The 25,360-nt window shown below is 30.9% G+C and overlaps 2 protein-coding genes across 2 annotated transcripts; both read left to right on the forward strand.

Annotated features, from left to right (window-relative positions):
• Positions 1-3,183: 3,183 nt before the first annotated feature.
• Positions 3,184-7,527, forward strand: LOC139858603 (mechanosensitive ion channel protein 6-like). The gene is made up of 5 exons (XM_071847439.1): positions 3,184-4,910; positions 5,319-5,442; positions 5,839-6,132; positions 6,297-6,499; positions 7,040-7,527. Exons 1-5 carry the CDS (start codon positions 3,184-3,186, stop codon positions 7,326-7,328), a joined length of 2,637 nt encoding a protein of 878 aa, XP_071703540.1. The 3' UTR covers positions 7,329-7,527.
• A 2,758-nt stretch (positions 7,528-10,285) lies between these two features.
• LOC139858613 (triosephosphate isomerase, cytosolic-like) lies at positions 10,286-13,764 on the forward strand. Its single transcript, XM_071847446.1, has 9 exons — positions 10,286-10,405; positions 11,082-11,157; positions 11,302-11,425; positions 11,839-11,923; positions 12,036-12,168; positions 12,300-12,394; positions 12,564-12,642; positions 13,127-13,209; positions 13,511-13,764. The coding sequence occupies exons 1-9, from the start codon at positions 10,367-10,369 to the stop codon at positions 13,553-13,555; spliced, it is 759 nt and encodes a 252-aa protein (XP_071703547.1). The 5' UTR covers positions 10,286-10,366; the 3' UTR covers positions 13,556-13,764.
• The last annotated feature ends 11,596 nt before the right edge of the window (positions 13,765-25,360 follow it).

Below are 25,360 nucleotides of genomic sequence, written 5' to 3' on the forward strand. Positions count from 1 at the left end.
AGATGGAGTACAAAATAAAATTACAACTGGATTATGTCACCACTTGTGAACCTCCATGGCCGCAATAGAGCGATTCAATTTGCGAATAAACTTACACTTCCTCACACTTCGAACCTACTATCTTTTATTTTAAAACGGCGGTACTAAGCTCAACAACAGAGGCATTGCCTACCCTTTCAATCATATCCAATAAGTCACAAAGTCATGCTCACTTCCTACACTCGTTTATTGAGAAAACTTCGAGATATTGCAATAAAAAAAAATCCTTGAGGGAACCTTGCTAGACAGTGTTGTAACTCCCCGAACCTTGCTAGATAGTAGTATTTAGTGAGTATTTAGTTGTTCACTTTGTCATATTTACGGTCGGTAGAAGGGTGAAGATTTTATACGATAAAGTAGGAATCCAAGATAATGTTACTCATCATGAATCTTCAATTCCAATGAAACACAAAAAAAATATAAATAAATAAATAAGAAGGAAAAAAAAAAAAAAAAAAAAAAAAACCTCAATATATGGTCCTTCACAGAATAAGACCCTTTCAGAATCTATAATTGAACGCTCAATAGACAAACTCATCCAACCATAATAATAATTGTATATTAGAACAACCTAAAAAATAACAAACACACAAACTACATATACATGCAAATGATTATAATCACACGTTCTAAGATGCTCCAACTCGTACGTAACCTCGATACATAAAATAGTTTTGTAGTTTGTTATTATATAGTAATATATAATGTATATAGTAAAATAGTAAATGGTAATATGAATATAGTAATATAGTATTTGTAGTATATACTATATATATATACTAAGTTTAATTTTGTGCTGAATGTTCAATATTGGTTTGGAATATGTTTTATTTGAATTTGAATAGCAGGTTAATTATAATTATTAAAATCGTTAAAAATAATATTAAATATGAAAAGGGTTTTCATATAAATCAAAATTAAAATCGATATTGATATTCTTTTTTTTTTTTTTTTTTTTTTTTTAAAGCATGTGGTAGTGGTCTGCCTCTTTTATCGAGAGGTTAAGAGTTCGACTTTCGTGGGGTGCAAAATTGCACACAAGGTTGCACCTTAACCCTTAAATTCCACCCAAGGGTGCATTCCGCACATCGCGTTGCGGGGGCAGTGGGGGAGGAGAGTTTTACCACTCATGCTCTCGGATTGAGCTGGGTTTCCTCTCGAAAGCAGTTGACATTTGAAGACGGGTTATGCAACTGCGGGAGATAAACGCGTGAGTGATTTAGTCTCTTGAGTGATCCCGAACTGTTGTTCGAAAAAAACAATTTGGGTAAAACATGAGGAATTTTGATCCAAGCATGCAATTGTGCCATCCACGAGAACACAACAAATGTACATACATTTAGGTATAGTACATATATTCAAACACGAAAGCGTGAACTCACAATAAATTTGATATTCTCTAAGTTCTTAATTTTTTTTGAATTGGATTGAAGTCATTAAACCAAATTCAATTAAACAAATATATTGTTAGTAGTATCTATATACGTGGTGTTGTTGGTTTTTTTCTTATTTTTTATGAAGAGTTACAAGTTTCAAAGAGTTTTATAAAAATAAAATTCAACCGAATTTAAATGCGATTTTAATTTTAACATACAAATTCGGTTCTTAGTTTGATCTTGCTTTCAAAAGTTTTGAAGTTGAATAACCCAAACAAATTAAACTAAATAAAACTGAACCGATTAACACCCATAATGTGTGCTAATAAGACGCACGTTATGATGTACTTTAATTAAGCACAAAAATTAAATGTTACTTAATGCATCTCAAAATTATTGTTCCACTGACTTTTAAGTGTTTCTCGTACGAAATTGACTTTAAATATTATTTAGTGTATTATAAGTTAAAATGAGCACATAACCAAATCTATTCATATACGGAGTAGTTTTTAATTTAATAAATATTATATAATACAAATATAAAAAAAATTAAAGTTCAAATTTATGCAAATAGATCTCGCAAAGTCAAACGGGGCAGTTATTTTAGAACGGAGGAGTGTAATTTACATGCAGTACTCATTTATACAATCTAATATATACATTTTTTCGAAGTGTAAAAATAAAAAAAAAAATATATTTATCGAATAATTCAATTAAATAAAATGTATTTTAACGTCTATGCTATAGAGTACAAGTTCACGAAACACATTTATTAAACAGCTTTCAACGATCAATGTTCATTGAATTTCCATAAATGAAAAGTTAATAGTTTTTAAAAATAAGAGGTTTTTCAGTTGTACTGAAATAAAATTTGATCCCGGTTCAATTTTGCCATACAAATTCACTTTTCGATTTAATTTTGCTCCCAAAAATTTTAAAACTAAACAAACAAAATCACACCAGTTAAATTGAATGAGTTAAATTTGAGAAATTGAATCGATTAAACCGAATAAATCGAAACTGGACTGATTAACACTTATAATGTGTTCTATTATAACACACAATAAGAGATATTTAATTAAGTGCAAAAAATATACTTATTACGAAGTGTAATTTACATTTAATATTAATACTTATTTAGACGATCTAAAATTTATATTTTTCAGACGTATAGAAATCAAAAAAATTTATAATACAGAAAAGTTCAATCTAATTAAATATATTTTAACGTATGTGCTATAAAGTACAAGTAACAAAACACCTCCATTAAACAACTTTGATCGGTTAATGATCATTGAAGTAAGTATATACTTATAAAAAATTTACTTCTCAAGCAAACTAACGCGTAACATAAAAAGGCACTGTTTTATTATTCAAAAGTAAAAAAGAAAAATATTTTCACTATATGGTAAAAATAAATATATACTTTCACTGCAAATATATTTAAATCCTCCAAAATCCATCCTGAATTCACCAGATTTTTTACTAAGAATAAAAATAAAACTATTACATCTCGTGCTAAAATACAAAAGGCATTGCAACTTTCCATGTAATAAAAGCGTTAACATATCCTCTAGGACCTTAAATGTAAAACGGCGTAAATTTGAAGGGCTACCTCCTTCAACAAAATTACGTTACACTTTTTAAATTGATATCAGCTGCTTTTAACTTTGCTGATTCATCACCTGCTTCTACACATTCCGCCGAATAAAAATTAATAATTTAATTTCACTCTTTCACTTTAAATTCTTCACATCAATTCATTTATATGGACAAGTTACGTAAATCGTTCAATAAATTACCTCAATCTGAAACAAACTCCGAACCAGAAGAAAAACAAATCTTACTTCATCAAAACAATCACACCATTGATATTACTACTACTGCAAGTACAAAAACCATGCGGCCGTCACCGTCTCCGTCGCCGTCGCCGGATTCCGACGATCTACGGAGAGATAACGGAAAACAGACGAACGGTAATGCGGTAAATGTTGCTACTAAAGAAGCTGAGTTAACGGGTTATAAGTTCAACTCTAACCAGTTAAACCCTAACCCTAACCCCAATCCTAACAAGGTTTGGAGAGATGCTAGTTATGATTTTAGTAATGATAATGATAAATTTGATTTCGGTACATCTGATACGCCGTCACCGCAACAGTCGCCGGCGTTATCTAGGATAGCTGAAAGTCCGAATAATTACGGCATACTTACTCCAAAAGAAGTTAGGGTTTCATTTCATGAAGAGGTGATTGAGCCGCAACCGGTTCGGCAGCGGTCTAATGGAAGCGGTCGAACAGCTGCTGGTGGCGGTGGTGATGAGGTTGTGATTTGTTCGGCGAATGCTTCGTTTAAGAGGAAGTCAACTTTGTTGCGGACTAAAACGAAGTCTAGATTAATTGATCCGCCGGAGATAGATCAGAGATCGGACAGGGTATCCAAATCCGGGGTTATAGGAAAGGTCGGTAGCGAAATCGATGAAGAGGATCCGTTTTTGGATGATGATTTACCGGATGAGTATAAGCAGTTGAGGTATAGTAAATGGACTTTACTTCAATTGTTAAGTTTGATCTTAATTCTTGCTGCTTTGATTTGTACACTTACTATTCCATTTCTTGAGCATAAACAATTGTATGATTTATTATTATGGAAATGGGGTGTTATGATATTGGTTGTGATATGTGGAAGATTGGTTTCGGGTTGGGGGATTAGGATTATAGTGATATTGATAGAGCGGAATTTCGTATTGAGGAAAAGGGTTTTGTATTTTGTTTACGGGTTGCGAAAAGCAGTTCAGAATTGCGTTTGGTTGACGTTGATTTTGATTGCTTGGCAATGTATATTTGATCCAAAAGTTGAGAGAATGGCACATGGTAAAGATGTTTTGCCTTATGTGACCAAGATTTGGATTTGTCTTTTGGTGGGTACGATCGTTTGGTTATTGAAAACATTGTTGGTTAAAGTTCTTGCTTCTTCTTTTCACGTGAGCACGTTTTTTGACCGGATTCAAGAATCTTTGTTTAATCAGTATGTAATTGAGACAATTTCTGGTCCACCGTTGATTGAAATTCAACACGAGCGGGAAGAGGAAGATAGGGTGATAGAAGAAGTTCAAAAACTTCAGAGTGCGGGGGCCACGTTGCCAGCTGATCTTAAGGCGAATATATTCAAGAAAAGTGGGAGGTTTATTGGAACACCAAGAATGAATACACCAATGGCTGGTAAAAGTGGTAAATTTTCGGAAGTTAATACTCCGAAGAAAGTTGATGAAGGGATTACAATTGATCACTTGCATAGGTTAAACCAAAAGAATATATCAGCATGGAATATGAAAAGGTTGATGAATATTGTTCGAACTGGGGTATTATCTACATTAGATGAGCAGTTGGAGGGTGCTACAGGGGATGAAGATGAATCTGCAGTTCAGATCACCAATGAAAAGCAAGCTAAGGTTGCAGCAAAGAGAATATTTTTGAATGTTGCTAAACAAGGCTCCAAGTAAGTTTGTGATGCTAATTTGATGCTACTATAATATAATACATGTGTTAAAGCAATTGGTTTGGATTAAAGGTCAAAATAGTATGGGTGAAAGTGGGTACTTTAACGGGGTAGGGTTGGGTTGATCTCACTATACCTTTTTGTTTGTATATATATTTTGAAATCTATCTATTGAATAGTTATTGTGTTGATATGATTGAAAAATAAATCATTGGAACAGTGGTTACTTGTTTTCTAACAAAATGATTTATAACTATAACTTTTTAAACATTAGCGTTTGACCCCGTTTTCTCTATAATTGTTTTTTAGTAAGCTTAATATACTTGAAGGCTAATTTGATGTTCACACACCTTAACTTGTGTCTTTATTAACCTTCTTCTTATCGTATCTTGTATGTAACTTGGACAGACGCATTTATTTAGAGGACTTGATGCGGTTTTTGAGAGAGGATGAAGCTTTGAAGGCAATACGACTCTTTGATGGAGAAACCGAGACCAAAGGAATTAGCAAAGCAGCTCTAAAAAACTGGGTGGTATGAATTTTCACTTAATAGAGGTGTTTAGTTGGGCGACCCGGGAATAGGTCAAATTAGGAAGTTGATTTGGGTTGGGTTGACCTAGAAGTAATCTTCGTCCAAATCTTTTTATAGATAGTGCTCCAAATTTGATTAGAAGAAATGAAGAATTAATATTGTAATATAATTATTTAATTACTTATTAATAAATTGATATAGGAGACAAGTTGATCCTTACATGATTAAGCTACTTCTGTTAAACCATTTGTACGTGTTTGACCCATTTTGTTGATAGAACGTAATCCGAATCTATTAACTCGTTGGCGAATGAGTTGAAGTTGCCACATTTCTATAGTGAAAGGTGGGGTTCTGTATATTCTGAATAAGTAATAAGTAATTTTAATTTCTTTATAGGTTAATGTATTTCGAGAACGAAGAGCTCTTGCATTGTCTCTGAATGATACAAAAACAGCTGTTAACAAACTACATCAAATGTTGAACATAGTTGTTGGGATATTGATTATCGTCATCTGGCTTCTTATTCTCAAAGTTGCAACGACACATTTCTTCATATTCCTAAGTTCGCAACTGCTCTTGGTTGTATTTGTGTTTGGTAACACATGCAAGACCACATTTGAGGCCATTATTTTCTTGTTCGTAATGCATCCTTTTGATGTAGGCGATCGTTGTGAAGTTGATGCTGTTCAGGTAAACATTCAAATATTTATTCTATCTGTAATGGCTTCATTTTGAAAAAAATACACACAAATCAACTTTAAAGGCTGATTTGTTAAATTTCATCATTTGTCCTTGTACGATATTGTTGGTATGTATTATTTCTTGGTTTTATATTACGACCTTACTGATTGCAGATGGTGGTGGAGGAGATGAACATATTAACCACAGTTTTCTTGAGATACGATAACCAGAAAATTACATACCCGAACAGTGTTTTGGCTACGAAACCAATAGCCAACTATTATCGTAGTCCGGATATGGGAGATGCTATCGATTTCTGTATACACGTATCAACTCCTGTAGAAAAGGTTGCCTTGATGAAGGAGAGAATAACAAGGTATGTTTCGATACTCATCTTTTCTGCTTTTGTTCTGTCCATTTGTTTGTTCATAAAATCGTTTTAATGAACCATTAAGCGTCATTTGGTCTGGTCAATTTATGTTTAAAAAGTAATTAACTAAGGTGTTAAATTGGATTACAAACTTATATTATTACAATTCTAGCTTTTAATTTCTTTTAAGTGATAGAGATATACATAAATCAAAATCGACCCGTTCATAAGTAAATCGAAATAAGTCCTATATTTCTAATTTCTAATTTCTAATTTTAATCATTTTAATTTTGACATATAAATTTTGCTCCAACATTAAACTAATGTTGCATTTTAAATTTCAATCCCCATTAATGTGGGGTTCAACATTATGTCTTTATCCTGCTTGACATTGTCAAATAAACATTTTATCATACATACTTGAATTTGAATTATTGGAAGGATACTTATAAAGTTATAATAATGATTATATATTACTTTCATCATCCTCTTTTGATCTTATTATATTACTCTATATAGATCTTCATATTTTTCATGTGAATGCAGCTACATTGAGAACAAGAGTGACCACTGGTACCCTGCACCTTTGATTGTGGTGAGGGACGTTGAGGACTTGAATCGGCTAAAGATATCAATATGGCTTTCGCATCGAATGAATTTCCAAGACATGGGTGAAAGATGGCAAAGAAGAGCTCTTTTAGTTGAAGAGATGATTAAAATATTCAGGGACCTCGATATTGAATACCGAATGCTTCCAGTCGATATTAATGTCCGAAATATGCCTACTTTGGCTTCAAATCGGCTTCCTTCAAATTGGACGGCATGCACAAACTGATCATACCTTCAGCGCTTAACTGTTTAAACTGCTTTCTAGGAAAACCACTACTTGTGATTTATACAGTACTTGTTTACATGCTAGAAGACTTTGCATATGTGAATACCTTTATATTTATTCTTGGAAGACAGAAAGACAGCATCGTTTGTGTTGGGTCCACATCTTTGGTCCATTTGTTCTAAAATTGTCTTGTTTGTTGTTTTGTGGTTCTCGTTTTTTAGATTATTTTCATTTCCATTTCAAATGTTTGTCTAGTTGCGTATAATATTAGTAATGTTATACGATTAATAGATATAGAATTCTAGATATAGATATCTTAATCATAAAATTAGAATATTAGCCATTAGGGAATTAGTTAGATATAGACTTTAAGCTGTTACAAACGCTTAACTGTCTGTATTCTTACATGCGTCTCTATAGTTTGACAATATTCCATCTCTCACATTACATACATCAGGATATCGTAAGTGCTTGGCTCATACTCTTCGTGCGTTCGAATATTGTAGTGTGAGGATTGAGTGGTGAACTGATCCCAATATTGTTGATGCTGTTATTGCATTACATCCCGAAGGTGTTCCCAATGACCTGGATGGAGCCACGGCTCCAACTCGGTCAGTTGGTGGTATCGGCATACAGCTGGTTGCTTCGTTACATTTTAGGACGAGGCATTGAACGCTACTACTGCACTTCACTTGCGGGGGAGACATAAGAGAACATGAAATGTTGTTGACACTTCGTTATGATCTCTTTTAAGACATTGTTGAAAACTACAAGCGTTTAGGTCGAGGACTTACACTTACTCTCCCATTACAGTGTCATTTTAAACATATATATGCTTTCTAGTGTATCTGTTTCTGTACAATTTTAACGATGTCTCTGGTAATAACATGGAACTTGGTTAAGAACGTACAGTTGATTTATGTAGCATTATGTTGGTAAGTTGTTGGGATATACGGAGTAACTTTTAGAATGGAACTTAAGAGTCATGCTTGGGTACGAGTGAATGACGCAAAATGTTGTAGTCAACTTTGATTATTATAGTGTGTATGATATTATTATATAAAAAAAAGTTATTCTTTTTAATGACGTCTTACTTCACGTTTCTTGTTATTATAAAGATTCATCCTTTGTTAAATAAGTGTTATTTTGATCAATGATTATAGTGAAAATGCTCAACTATACGATAAACAGCACACAAAGCCGAAATGAGTTAACTTCATTGTTTCGGTCCTTGGATTTCTCACAATATGAGATTGAATGTCATAACTTGACTCTCATTTGTATTTTACGTTGTTTTTTTAAGGATAATGAAGCAAAAAAGCGGAATAGTTACAATGTTTAAAGTTAAAACGAACAAAAAATTATAACGTTTAACCAACCGGTGTAAAAGAAGAATAAAAAATACAGAGTATCAGATCTTAGCACATATTAGCGTTCAAGATAACACTAATATGTTCAAGATGAACACTAATTCAGATTACCAACATAGAGTGCTTGAACGTTTTCAAAAGTCGAACGCCTACATGTTCCACCTTCACTCTTCGTATTAATATTAATAATAATATATAACAATGCAGGGGTTGAATTGTCGTGTTGTTTTCAAAAATGTTGTGAATGCATGTCGTTTTTGTCGTTAGTGCATAAAGGGTTCCGGTGGCTCAAAATTATTAAGTGATAATAATTGAATTGCATATCTAGATTTTAAATAGATATACATAAATCTTTATTCGGGTTTTTTGTTTCCATTATCTTTGTATACTAATATTACAAAACTACTTTCATAACATAATATTTAGTCTTTTTTTAATCGACATATTTAAATGTTATTCCGTATATAATTAATGGGAAGTGATACTCACACACTACTTTTTGATCCATCTACACCTAATTACTTGTTATACCATTAATTATACTTAGAATAATAATATAAGTTCAACTCGCTAGATTAATTCAAAATATAATTGTAAGTTTATGAAACAAAAATGTAGATCGATAAAAAATGTATGTGAGAAACACCTTCCAAAATTAATTGAAGAGCATAATATATAAGTAAAGTTCAGTTTAGATGGTTAGTCATGTACGAATGTGACTCGCATGTGGTTTAATTCTTGCACCTTCAATATTTTTTTTCTTCTTCGCATTCCACCTTGCTTCTTTTTCCTATTTTTAATTTGTTTTTTCATCATTTTGTTTCGCTTTTTTTTTATTTTTTTCCTTTTCCAATTTTTTTAAATAAAGTAACTTAAAAACAAACTTATTTTTTTTTCCTTTTTAAAATTTTTCCTTTTCTTATTTTAGTTACATAATGTTTTATTAATTCGTATACAAAAACTTAAGAAAATGCAAGTGTTAAGTTTTATACCAATAATAAATGGATATGTTTATTACAATTTTAAATTATTAAAATAATATTTAATACTTTTCTCATTAATTCTTGGATTGAATATATATACAATTAATTTCCCGCCGCAAAGCGAAGACATATAATATACATATACTTATGATATGAACTAAAGCAACGGGTTTAATACTACAGAACGCAAATAATTAAACGCAATCAAAAAACGTCTTATTAAACCAGAATAATACACTGCAATAACGCGCGACTGACACATAGTAACTCGTTTTTTTCTTAACATAGTAATTAACTTTTATTTTTATTTTTATTTATGGTTGAAAACAAAACATTTCGATTAATAAAAAAAATAGGCCCAAATTCACCAAGCCCAATAACATCATCTCCCACCTACCCGGTTAATCGTTGCCTCAAAGAAAACCCATGAGCTCACCACAAACCAATGACACGCTTAATTCACCAAACTACCCCTTGTTGACCTCAAGCATATTCTTTTATTCTTCAATTTTCTATTACGTTCATCAAGGGTAATTTCGTCATTTATGTTTCTGTGATCCACAAACTCTATATAAATGACCGATTCTTACAAAAATCCGTGATCGGCCAATAAACATTACCTAAATTTCTCAATCTCAACTTTTCATCCTTTCTTTTTCTCCAAGCTTTATTTTTCGATCTTAAAATGGGCCGTAAGTTTTTCGTCGGCGGTAACTGGAAATGCGTAAGTCTCCGATCTGATTTATCGTTGTAAATCACGCTTCTTTATGTATGTATCAATTTTTTATTACTGACTCAGTAAATCTATTATTAAATCTGTTATAATAGCTAAGTAATAGTAGTTATCATGAGACTTGAAGCTCGATTGAGTGAATAATTGATGCGTATGTTTCGAATTTTATGCTTAGTCTGTAATGATTTGACGATTTACTGAGATATGTATAGTGTAATTGACGTGTTATACAGTTCTAGTGTTGAAATATCGTAGATCGTTAGCTGCGTGGATGATTTAGATATATGATGTTATCTTGACGAATGTGTTGTTATAGTTAAGCTAGAATAGTAAATTAATGTTTGATTGTTGATGTGCGCATATTGAATTCGGATTTAGGCCGAGAGAATGATTTCTAGAAGGATCAGTTTGAAGAGGTGTACTCGATATACATGATTGTACTGTTTTGATGATCTGATTGTGACATATATTGTTAAATTCACGCCGTGTTCAGTGTTCTCTTGTGACTTGGCAAATTATTAGCCATATCGACAATTTGTGTAATGTTGTTATTGATATATAGTTTATTTGTAGATCTAAATCAAATCTACTTTGATATCAAAGGATCTGCAATGTTTTTCTTTAACATTTTGAAACTGATTTTGTTTTGATGATGACATAATTGTAGAATGGAACTACTGAAGATGTGAAGAAGATTGTGGCAACACTTAATGCTGGTGACTTGCCATCCACCGATGTTGTTGGTAAGTAGTCATACACTTATGCTATTGTGGTCGGATCATAAATCTGGTTTGTTGAGATTGTGTACCTTTGTTTATTGTAAGAATGTATGCACAATATATCTATCTACCTCGAAAAACTCGTTTAATCTTGCTATACTCTTGCAGAGGTGGTGGTGAGCCCTCCATTTGTTTTTCTTACCTCTGTTAAAAGTGAATTGAGGCCTGAAATCCAAGTTGCTGCCCAAAATTGTTGGGTTAAGAAAGGTGGTGCCTTCACTGGTGAAGTTAGGTATGTCTCATCGTATCACCAAGTTTTCAATAGTGGCTTAACGTTGACCATATCTATTTGTGTGTTATTTACTGTTTATCATTTACTGGATGTGCATTGGCTTCCCTTTACGCAAGGTATCGGAACAACTTGATTGTAACTGTATTCAGTTTAAATTGTAATTACAAGTGCTGTTTAGTATTTTGAGAACTTTCAAATGGTTGTTTGTATGTATCTGACTATGGATTGTCAATATGGACTATATGATTGGTTTTTCATCTCATTAAATGTATACTCTTGCATACCTGTACTGGTTTGGTTTCTAATCTGCTTTGCAGATACAATGATCATGTTTATCTTTTAATGCATTTTAATTGTAGATTGTAATTTTCAGTCTTACATGAAATACTGAAATCTGTTATTTATATGTGTAGTGCTGAGATGCTCGTCAATTTGAGCGTCCCATGGGTCATCCTAGGTCATTCTGAAAGAAGAGCACTATTAAATGAAACAAATGAGGTACACCTTTTTCTTGCATGGATGTAATCACTCTATGATCCAATTCGCACTTTGTAAAATTTAATTAGGCTATGCAATTTAACTCATACTTTTCTTGTAACTTCGTATCCAGTTTGTCGGTGACAAGGTGGCTTATGCTCTTTCTCAAGGTTTGAAGGTGATTGCTTGTGTTGGAGAGACACTCGAGCAGCGAGAAGCTGGAACCACCATGGAAGTTGTTGCTGCACAAACCCAGGCTATCGCAGGTACTTATTTCAGAACTACAATTTATATAAATAAATACATTTCCATATGGCTATCTTATGTTTGATGCCGTTTAACTTGAGTGAATGATTGTAATGTTGTTTGTGATAATTATTTATATATAAATTGGCAGATAAAATCTCAAGTTGGGACAATGTTGTTTTGGCTTATGAGCCAGTTTGGGCTATTGGAACCGGAAAGGTTGCATCTCCAGCTCAGGCTCAAGAAGTAAGCGTGTCTTAACTCTTTAGTTAGTTTCTACCGATTGTATTTTTAATATTGTGACTTTAACCAGTGGAATATTAACTGTTTCTTTTTGGCGAATGTGATCTATGAGTTGAAGAAGTGTTTGTGTTTTCATCAGATCAAATTGCATTTCTGACCTTCCAATTAACAGGTACATGCAGGACTAAGGAAATGGTTCCAGGAAAAGATCAGCGCTGATGTCTCTGCTTCAACCAGGATCATCTATGGAGGTATTTTTTTTACTCCATTGCGTTAGTAAACCCCTGTTTTTTTCCCTGTAGTGTTTGTATCAGTTATCTTGTTATTGCTACATAAACAGTTCTTAAGGTCTTCTTAAGGTCTGATTAATCAGATTCTGCTCATACTTCTGATTCTTTTGGGTAATCAACTTCTAATGTTTATATCAAATGATTATTTTTGTATCAATCAGTTTCATACCTGCTGCTAGACTGATCTTCAAGTGAACAGTACTAATAAAATTTCTTCCCTAAAGGGTGAAAAACTATCCTATTTCTTCCTAAACCACCTCTTCCTTTTTCACAATCTTTTTTTTCCGTGTTTCATCTATAGACTCTTTAAACCTCTGTGATTTATTGAACTTTCAAACATCATATTCTATAACTAATCACATCCTTAAACTCTATTTAGTTACCCATAATCCGGTTTTCTCCTTTTATCTGCGAGATCTAAAATGTGTGTGGTGTGACATTGCAGGATCTGTGAGTGGTTCAAATTGCAAGGAATTAGCAGGACAACCAGATGTGGATGGTTTCCTAGTTGGTGGAGCTTCCCTCAAGGTAAATGTGGCTCTCATGCTTCTTACTTCCTTCACCCTATAAGCTTGCAACTATTGATAGTTGCATGCAAGCTAGTAAAATATCTAGATTATTAGGGTATATATGTAAATGTATATAACTTGCGTTATGTTTAATATCACTTTAGTTAATACAATGCCAGGTTGAACCACCAAATTTGCCACCAACAAATGATTAGGATATTTTGGATAATACATATTGGAATCAATAGGACATAAGGAATGTTATATTTTCGTCAAACGTGTATCTTGTTATAACTGTTTTCTCTTTCTTTGCCCTGTAGCCTGAATTTATTGACATCATCAAGGCTGCTGAAGTGAAGAAATGAAGTTTCGTATCTTTGTGAAGAACAATGATATTTTTTTCCCAGCTAGCAATTTCATCGTATAACTTGTTTGAAATAAGCATATGAACAAAACTTGGTGCACTAGGCGACGCTAGTGATTTTGGTCAATAACTCAGCACTGATGTTGCTTGGTTTTGTAGACTAATTTTGAATGCGATTTTCGGGTATAATCTTCCTCTTGCTTTCATTAATAGTAGATATGGATATTTTCAGTTTATGTGGACGATATGAATAGCCAGATGTAGGTAATGATCTGGTTTGATGAAAAAGACCTGCAGGTATGCTGTCTCCATAAATTTTCATGTCACCATGTGTAATGTGACTGGAACATGGAGAGGCTCATGAATGAATATTCAACAACCACATCCACAATTGCGGTTTGTATAGCTTTTGATCATGTTTGGTGAAGCTAGTTCCACGAAAATAGATAAAATGAAATGCAATTTCAAGTACAATGTAATATGAAAATGGATGAAGTCCATTCAGTTACAATGTAAGAGAAAAATATACAACAACAATACACAATCCGCCCAAGCGAGGTATGGAGGAGGTGAGATGTAGACAATCCTTCTTCTATCCTGAAATAGAAGTAAAGTCGTTTCTCTAACCACGAGTAGAGAAATAATTCTCCACCCACAGCACAAGAAAGTCATCCTCCTCTCTACTCCAGGGTAGAGAGATTGCTTCAGTGCGGACCTCTGGCCAAATATATATATATATATATATATATATATATATATATATATATATATATATATATATATATATATAGAGAGAGAGAGAGAGAGAGATATTTAATCAAAAGGAAGCTCTTTTTTGTGGAGAAGTGGGGGGAAGTAATTTTTTTTCGTTTTTTTAAAAAATTTTGTTCACGAACATTATAGATTAGATGAAAATATGAACATTTAAAAAAGACACTTTGTGATGAATATCATTATTTTGGTGTGAAAACGCTCGAAGAAAAAAATAAAAACATTCAATTCATTGAATGTTTTGCTGATAAGTTTTTTTCAAGTGGTTAGAAAGTAGGGTTTAGAAATTAGGGGTTAGAAATTAGGGGTTTAGAAATTAGGGTTTAAAAATTAGAGTTTTGTGTTTAGAAATTAGGGTTTAGATTGAATATTTTAACACGAACGGTTTAGAGTTTAGAGCTTAGGGTTTAGGGTTTTGGGTTTAGGGTTTACGGAGTAAACCCAAAACTCAAAACCCAAAACCCAAAACCCTAAACTCTAAATCGAGCTAAATTCGAAAAAAACACTTCACACAAGATGAAAACAAAATGATGCAAATAAACTCAGCAGCAAAACATTCATTCCATTGAATGTTTTTATTTTTTTCTTCGAGTGTTTTCCCGCCAAAATAATGACATTCATCTCAAAGTGTCTTTTTTAAATGTTCATATTTTCATCTAATCTATAATGTTCGTGAACAAAGTTTTTCAAAAAACGAAAAAGTAAAAAAAAAAAAATAATTTGCTTCCCCCTTACTCAAAAAAAAGTGCTTCCCTCTTGATTATGACTATATATATATATAGTGTTAAGGCTACTCAAGGGTCCCCTTCCTAAAAAAAAAAGTGCTTCCCTCTTGATTATGACTATATATATATATATATATATATATATATATATATATATATATATATATATATATATATATATATATAGAAAGTCCATTCAGTTAGGTATTTCTTCTACTGCTTTTAAGAAGACATTGAAGCCTTAGGCTTTGTTCCAGAGTTCATATATAAAAGAAATGAAATGAAGGGGAATGAAAGGGAGGTGAGTGAGATCCTTTCAATTTGAAAGGAAAGATTGGGAAGGAAATTAGGCAAAATAATCAATCAATTCCCTTCCCTTTCTTTCCAACCAAAACTCAAGAACACCATTTTTTTTTTTTTTTTACTTCTTCCTAGTTCCTTTCTTTTCCTTCCAATACAAATATCTGAAACAGACCCTTAAGGATGAAAGAGAAGAGGAAGTGGTGTTAGTAGTGTTTATTAGTGCATCTTTTAGTGTTCCAAATAAAATAATATTATTTTAAATTATCATTTCAATTTAAATTATATGAATTTGATAAAAAGAATTAAATATATAAAAATAAAAATAGACATTATTTATAAAATAAAACTTTCATTAAATATTAAAACAAACTTCAATTTTTATTTTTATTTTTGTAAGCGAGGAAACCTTCCTATGAACGTGCACATTAGCTTCCCATAGAAGGTAAAACCTCGGTTAATCAAGCCCCCCGAGCGCGAGACCTGGTACTTGGTGAATTGCACATTATGTGCTCCCTCTAGTCACACTCAATTTTTGAAAAATTTGGCATAGCAACATCACTACGGTCGGGCTATCGAACACGGGGTCAGAAGTGAATTACGAGTCGGACCAATCTGCGAATCGAGCGAGCAGGAATTGAACCCGTGTGGTGTGCTTCATTGGGCAACTCGGTAATAAACTTCAATTGTTAGATATAAAAATACAAATACTTGAAGAAAAAAAACTTATTTATTTTCTAAATTTATCGAGAAATCTAAACATGTTCAACAATATCACCAAGAACAATATCACCAAGACCTCTGTACATTTCCTTATCCCATAATGCCAATGATTATTTTCTTATATGTGTCACATCTTTCATCTGAAGTTTGCACATTTTTAATTTTCATAACACTGCATCATAATAATACTAAACATGTTTGTACTCAATAATCATGTTAACTAATATGATGTATGTACAGATTATTCGTTTATAAGTGTTCATGATATATGTCACGATCGTAAGCATGATCAGTTAGAACTTTCTGCTTCTTCTTCAGAAATTATAACGTAATGTCAAAATTGGATTTTTTTTGTTTGAAATACGTGTAGTAATTATACATTTAAATGTTACAAAAAGAGAAATGTTGAAATTTGGTTTACAAAAATAGTAAAGCCGGAGTTTGAAACTCCGGTTTGTCACTTTTTACCCGTAACCGGAGTTTGGAACTCCGGTTTGCGTCCTCTCTCCTCATATTTCTGCAATTATGATCATTGAAAACAAACCATCTGTATGCAAACTGGAGTTTCAAACTCCGGTTTGGGTAAAAAGTGACAAACCGTAGTTCCAAACTCCGGTTTTTACTATTTTTGTAAAACAAATTTCAACATTTCTATTTTTGTAACATTTAATTGTATTATTACTATTCCTAAAAGAAAATCTCAAAATTGTTACTTTTGACGAGTAGTTTCACTAACGTTACATCATCGGATGAACTTCGTTAAAACATTTTATAGAATGTGATTTTATAAAGATATACAATAACAACAACAACAAAACCCCATTTCACAAAAGTGTGGTATGAAAGAGGTAAGATGTAAACAATCCTTCCCCTATCCTAGAATAACGAGAAGTCATTTCTGCACTCAGAGTGAAACACATCCAAAAGTAGAGAAAGTCCTCCCTCACAATGTTCTATGAATAGAGAGATTGATTCCGAATGGATCTCCAACCAATAAGTAGGTTAAGAAAATTGTGTGAGACACCATGAAAAAAGTAGAATCAAATTTCATGATTTTTAAACCTGCCTAAAGTTCAATTTAGACTCTAAGCGGCAGTTAAGACGCCAATAAATCGACGCTTGTTATTGACTCGATAAATAGAGCCATATTTGCGAAAACATGACCTTATATTATATATGTATATGTATAAATAAGGATAAAGAGTTATTATAGAATGAGCAATATCAAACATAATAAAAAGAATATTTATGTTTTTCAATTAATTCTGAATTTTAAAAGTTAAACTAGTTAAAGACCCGCGGTTTTGCGGAATTTTTGAAAGGTCAAATCATTTAAACTATAAAATTAAATATTTAAATTAAAAAATTATTATTATGTCTAGATGAACATTAAACCAAATGTTTTTCAGTGGCTTAAAATTTTTAAAGTTTCAAAATGTACTAACGAACTATTCTTAAGTCTATGATGAACATTAAACCAAATGTTTTATAAGGGATTAAAATTTTTAAAGTTTCAAAATTTACTAAGTAATAAATAAAAAAACAAAATTTTGATACAAATGAAATAAATCATCTCCGATATCGTGATGTAGTTTTAGGGGATTGAATTAAGAATTGTAGATGGTTATCTCAGATCTTCGTTGTATCTTCCCACATATTCGACAATGTAGTTATTCTTGTTAAATGATCATGAATTGTGAATAATGTCATAACTCTTTGTCTTGTTGTTAGTACTTTCTGCATCCCTGAGAAAGTCTAATGTCGTATTCGTCAGCCTATAATGAGTTGAAACATTATATTCGTAATAAAATGCATAATGAAAGGACCCGTTCATATACATTATAAACGATTCACAATAGTTGATTACATCGCGAGTTATTTGACCTCTATATGATACATTTTACAAACATTGCATTCGTTTTTAAAAGACAAACTTTCTTTACAACGAAAGTTGACGGCATGCACACCATTTCATAATACATCCAACTATAATTGACTTAATAATAATCTTGATTAACTCAGTGACTCGAATGCAACGTCTTTCAAAATATGCCATGAATGACTCCAAGTAATATCCTTAAAATGAGCTAATGCACAGCGGAAGATTTCTTTAATACCTGAGAATAAACATGCTTTAAAGTGTCAACCAAAAGGTTGGTGAGTTCATAGGTTTATCATAACAATCATTTCAATATATTAATAGACCACAAGATTTCCGTTTATAAATATATGTACACTCGCAAGTGTATAAAAGTATTCTATAAGTTGTAGGCACCCGGTAACAAGCCTTAACGTTCATGTTTTACCCTCTGAAGTACACCAGATCAGGTGTGTTTAAAATAACCTCGAAGTACTAAAGCATCCCATAGTCAGGATGGGGTTTGTCAGGCCCAATAGATCTATCTTTAGGATTCGCGCCTACCGTACATAGACAAGTAGTTTAATGTTACCAAGCTAAGGGTATATTTCTGGTTTAAACCCACGTAGAATTAGTTTTAGTACTTGTGCCTATTTCGTAAAATATTTATAAAAACAGCGCATGTATTATCAGTCCCAAAAATATATATAAAAGGGAGCAAATGAAACTCACCATACTGTATTTCGTAGTAAAAATACATATAACGTCATTTAACAAGTGCAAGGTTGGCCTCGAATTCACGAACCTATATTAATTATATATATTTATATGTTGGTCAATATTTGTCTAACAATTTTTGGTCAAGTCACAGTGTACCACAATCCTAATGCTCGAGACTAATATGCAAAAGTCAACAAAAGTCAACAAAAGTCAACTTGACTCAAAATGACTTCTAAAATTTATACGTGTTTATTATATAACTTAACTATAGTCGTTTTATATATTTAAATATATTTATTAGATTTTATAATAATAAAAGTCATTTATTAATAAAAAATTTTATTAACGTTTATATATGATAAAATATACTTTTATATATCTTAAGTAGTAAAATTTATAAAGTTCACTTAATATCGTAAAATTATAGTGGTAAGTATTATTAATGTAATTATATTACGCGTGGTGAAAAATATCTTTGTATCCCCTATTTATTTGATAAAATAATATTGATCATAATAATAATAAGTAAAAGTTGTATTATTTTGTAATAATAATAATTATTATTATTCTATAAAAAAAATAACAATATTTATATTTACTAAAAATGTTATTATGATAAAATGATAATACTAACATAATAGTAATAATGATATTTTATAATAACAATGATATTTCTATTAAAATAATAACGACGATAGTAATAATAATCATTTTAACAATAATACTAAAATTCAGTTGACTATAACTTCTAATCCGTTCATCGAAACCATTCGATATCTAAATGAAAAGTTCTTAATTTTTCGCTAGCTTTCCAACGACATGCATATCATATACCCTATCTCAGTAGCATATGTATCTAATTCAGGATTCAACAAACCTATCTAAGGACAATATCGAATGTACAAGCATGCATAATCCTATATACTCGAGCACTAGTCAGGGATACACTATTGATATATAAAAGTTAAGTTATGAGTGCTCACGTATCAATATTGAGATTCAATATTGCAGAAAAGTACGTAGACGCAACGGAGATGATAAATACTAGATTGACCTCACGAGCATACCCATGAACCATACCCATCACCTCCATAGCTATAACCCATAATTTCCTTAGCTTCGACTCATTAAAAAAACTATTCTGAAATCACTCGGACAACACTCCGTCGTAATATTTTATGTATACTAATAATATCTTGAAATAATACAGAGCAAATATATATATATATATATATATATATATATATATATATATATATATATATATATATCGATTGATAGAGTTTAGAGAAATATATTTTCAAGTTTCTATAAAATAATGAAACCTATTGAATTCTATTTATAATATATTTTTGAATTATTAAAGTGAATTATTAAAGTATGACTTATTAAAGTATGAATTATTAAAGTGAATTATTAAAGTATGAATTATTAAAGTGAATTATTAAAGTATGAATTATTAAAGTGAATTATTAAAGTGAATTATTAAATTTAAAGTAAAGTTAAAGTAAAGTAAAGGTAAAGTTAAAGTATAGTAAAAGTATAAAAACTATGTATGTATAATACGCGTATAAATATATATAATATTAATTTAAATCGTTATATATATTTAATGAAATAAAATATAAATATCGTTATATTTATTATACTGGTTAAGTAATGAGTTGTCAAAAGTGATTCTAGATATTTATAAAAGTTATATACGTTTTAATAATAAAGTTCTTTTTAAACTGAAAACGTCTTTGTACGTTTGAAAATAGATTAATAGAATATTATGGAAACCAATTATCCACTAACTTTTGTCTAACTTTCGTAAATGACACTTTTTGTTTTTATTTATAAATAGCTTTACAAATTATTCCGAATATCATTAAGAGGAATAGATTTTCTCAAATCATAGTGGACCTCTCAACAGAGACTTGTAATCATAATTCAATGTTTCTGATAATTCAATCATTTAATATATATATATATTTTTAATTTCTTCAATAATCATATTGAAACAAATACGTTCATATAAAGCATTATACGTTTAAATACTTTGTTGACATTTTCAATTTATAATATATACACATATACATACATATACATACATGTTCATTTATTGGTTCGTGAATCATTGGAATTTGGTCGAGGATTAAATGAATGTATAAACATAGTTTAAAATCTTTGAGATTTAACTTAACAAACATTGCTTATCGTGTCAGAATAATATAAAGATAAAGTTTAAATTTAGTCGGAAATTTCCGGGTCGTCACACATAATATTGTAATATATTTTTTAATTATTCAGAAGATGTATGAAGTTTATGATTTTGTATACCTTATCCATAAAGTTGTATATAATAGTAAGCTTTCCAACAAAAAATGACATAAAATTGTGATAAGTTAACATTGTCGCTTCGTCTCCTTTATTCACAAAATCTTTCTCTGTTAAAGTATTTGATATTGTAGCTTCTAAATTTCTAAATTTTGTAGTAAGTTCAAACTCTTCGTTCGTAATTTCAGATGTTAAAGATTCCATTTTTCTAAGTTTAGGTCCAAAAACTTCAATATGATTGTTGATTAACTGTCACAATCAAGATTAAGTTCATGTATGTTAATCTCGAAATTGAAATATGAAAAAGTAGTTAATATAAAACCAATAATAATAAATAAAGTAAAGAAATAGTTGCGTGTACTTGCCTGTAACATATCAGTTGGACGTAATCCACCAATTCACATTATACACCGTTGAGTAGGAATAGTACATTACTTTAAACACTAAACCCTAAACCAATAATTTTAAAATCTAAACCCTAAACCCTAACCTGTAAACCATAAACCCTAAACACTAAACTCTAAACCCTATATTCAAACCCTAAACCAACCCTAAACCTTAAACCACCAACCTTTTACCCTACACACCAAACCCTAAACTCTAAACCCTAAACCTTAAATTCTAAAATCTAAACCCTAAACCCTAAACTCTAAACCCTTAATCCTATACACTAAACCCTAAACCCTATATCTATACTCTAAACCATAAATTGTAAAAACTAAACCTTAAGCCCTAAACCATAAATTCCAAAATCTAAACCTTAAAGTCTAAACCCTAATCCCTATACACTAAACTCTAAACCCTAAACCCTAAACTCTAAACCACCAACCCTTAACCCTACACAGTAAACCCTAAACCCTAAACCATAAATTCTAAAATCTAAACACTAAACCCTAAACTCTTAAACATAGACCCTATACACTAAACCCTAAACCCTGTATCTAAACACTAAAACCTAAACCATAAAACCCTATACCATAAACTCTATAACATAAATTCTAAAAACCAAACCTAAACTCTAAACCCTTAACCTTAAACCCTAAATGTAATAATCATAAAGGTAAGCATAAATGTATTGAGATGAATAATCATTGGAAAAAAAAAGAGATTAATATGATAGAATATGATGGAGTAGTAAATTCTCAGCAAGATAACGATAAAACTGGAAAAGGGAAAATAGTTACAAATTATACGAGTTGCACTATTCAAAATTTACCCATATCATATTCGAGTGTTAAAAACATTCTAAACTGTCATATAGAACAATACCACTATTTAAGTTATATTAAAGTTTTTTCAGTAATTATTTAAAATCATTTTAATTTTTATCTTACCTTTTCCCAACAGCAAAGGTTACCAATCGCCCGTCTTCAGTTGATTTTTAAGTACCTGAGACGGGACCTTAAAGAAAAATTACCACCCTTCTCTTTTACCGCCTGCCGATATAAAACTATGCATTAAAGGTGGTAAAATGAGCGGGATGGGTGTCACATCACATACAACTTGAGTCAAAATAACTAATTTCTAAAACGGGCCGGATTAGATCGGGAAACTAACATATTTTTTTTCTTTTTTATTTTACAGATAATAAACAATTTAAATTCGGTTATTTAAAATGTTGAAGCATTGCGATGATAATGAAATTTTCAAATTAAAGCAAAAACATTTTGGTTGTGTTAGTGTACTAATTTACCACCAGACCCATTAAAGACAAACTATGACATACACAACTAGTTTATAAGACAAACTATGGCATACACAACCAGTTTAGTAAAATTTCTACAAATAGAAAGAGCTGCATGAGAATCTGATGGCATCCCAATTGTGTACCTGCACTTCTCAATTACTTCTGCAAGAGTTTTCCCTACCAAGGCACCATGCTCTTATAGCTCATCACACTATCGAATAACATTGAAATAATTATGCAACAAAAAAAAAATTCAATCATCAAAAATAGGAATATTGATCTTCGAATAAACCATCACTATGGGTACATATAGAACTATAAAAGTAGAAACTTCAAAACAAATACGTAGTATATGCATTTAATAGTCGGACACGGTCAGGGGATAACCGCGCGCATCTTCCCATAGTAAATAAACACGGAAAACCTTATACGTTTCTCTACCCGTTTAGAGCTAATACATCTAATTCTCTGAATATTTAAATCAATATCTATCGATATTAGAGTTAGAAAAAGAAAATGGTAATACTATCAATCTATATCGAATTCTTAATAACCCCCAAAACAATATAAACTAATACCATACTATCAATCTATCTATATCATCCTTCAAACCAATATAATCAATAACCAAACACCAACACATAGAATATATACATACATATATTTGACTATATAGTATATTATATAATTATTAATAAAAATTATAGAAATATAGTACCTTGAAACCATTTTTTTAAAGCTAAAATCTCAATCTTTTTTATTTTTTCCAACTGGGTATACACTGATCTTTAAAGATCTTTCCTTGATATGCTCAAAGATTTCCCCAATTTCATTTTTTTCTTATTCTCAACCGGAGTATTCTTCTTTGTTTACAATATGCATTCCACACGTCTTTAATAAAGTCAATTGCATGATACTCGTATGATGTTACAACTATGGCACAAAAAGAAAAGTCAAACATAACAAACTTTGTGGTTACTGAATATTTAGTTACCGAAATATTAATATGACACATTCGTAACTGCATTATTTTCCTCTACAAGAATCTATAGATGTTAAAACATAACATGGTAACATCATACATTGGTGAACATATGAATTGTTTATAAATATCAGTAAAACTTACCTATGTGGTTGCTGAAATCAATTTCAGGAGGTAACCACATAATAGTTGTTTGATGAGAAATCAATTGATCATCTGCAAATAATAGTTGTTTGATGAGAAATCAATCAATAAATAATAGGATAACAAAAAATAATCATAAACGATAATAAAAAATTATAGATATTAGTTATAGTCAATGTATAAATTTAAATAAACAATATACAATCAAACAATAATCAATGCACATGGTGCACTTCTATATTAACCAAACATCTACGAAATTATATTCTGCTGAGAGAGTAATATCATGGAGTATTAACAAATTATACCATAACCCTACCAACTATTTTGTACTATACTAATCTAAATTCTCAGCGAATTTGTAGCACATAAAGAGCTGAAATTTACATAAAAATGTGCAAAGATAACAAAAAAGATACCTTGCAGTTGTACGTGTATCCACAACGCTCGATCTCAACCGCTTTAAATCTTCAGCTACCGCCACAGGTGTTAAAGCCTTCGAGTGACCATAACCATTTGCAACTCAATCGACTTATCAATTTTTCGATCACCAATCGAAATCGGATCTAGTGACAAACACTAAGACAACGATAAATTGTATTCCACCATCTCTTTTCTCCCTTCCTAATTTATATTCTGCTTTGATTGACCTGCAAAACCCTAATGTAATCGAGGTTTCATGTCTTTTTTCAACATCTTAGTCGATTGAATTGTTCCGCAGCAACCTAGGTTTTTTTAATGATAAAAGAGTGAATGAAAAGTGTATCGATGAAACCCAGAAAATTGATTTTCTATTCCGTGTTTTTGTTTAAAAGGGTAATTAAGGAAGATTAAAACAAAAAAGTGATTTATTAGTTAACAGTGATAAGAGATGAATATAGGCCCTTAGATTAAAGGTATTAGATTGTCATTTTTTAATCTAATGATTTAAAAGAGGGTTTTAAAATTAATTATTACTTAATAAAAACTCTCTTTTAATGTATAGTATGATGATATGATATGATATGATATGATATGTTATGACTTGATTACGTTTTAACACTCTCAGGGGAAAAAAATATGTATATTTCTTTAACCGGATATAACAACAACAAAATCTAATCCTACAATTCTTTAACAGGATAATTCAGTTATTATTATTATTATTATTTTAATTTCTATTTTGTTGAATTGGCGATTTAATTATATAGTAACACTGATTGATTGGTCTAACAAAATAACGGAAAAATATCATATTCATATCCAGTGTTGTAAAAAACCCGATTACTCGCTGATTAATCTCCGATTAATCATTTTTGGGAGCAATTCGTTCCGATTTCCAAAAATCTGTTTAATTAAACGATCAACGTCAATTGATAGATCAAAATCGAATTTGGTAATCAAAGTCAGTCAAAATCTAAAATGGTGAACATTTTAACATGAATTTAAACTAGAATTTTACAGTTTTGAAGTAAAATGAACAATTTTAGACAATTATATTATAAATTGTATTTGTATTTATGTTTTTTTCTATAGTTACACATATATATTAATTTTTAAGATTTAAAAATTTAATGTATACAGTACAAATCTCCGAA

Source organism: Rutidosis leptorrhynchoides, chromosome 1 (assembly GCF_046630445.1).
Source record: "Rutidosis leptorrhynchoides isolate AG116_Rl617_1_P2 chromosome 1, CSIRO_AGI_Rlap_v1, whole genome shotgun sequence".
NCBI classification, from domain to species: Eukaryota; Viridiplantae; Streptophyta; class Magnoliopsida; order Asterales; family Asteraceae; genus Rutidosis; species Rutidosis leptorrhynchoides.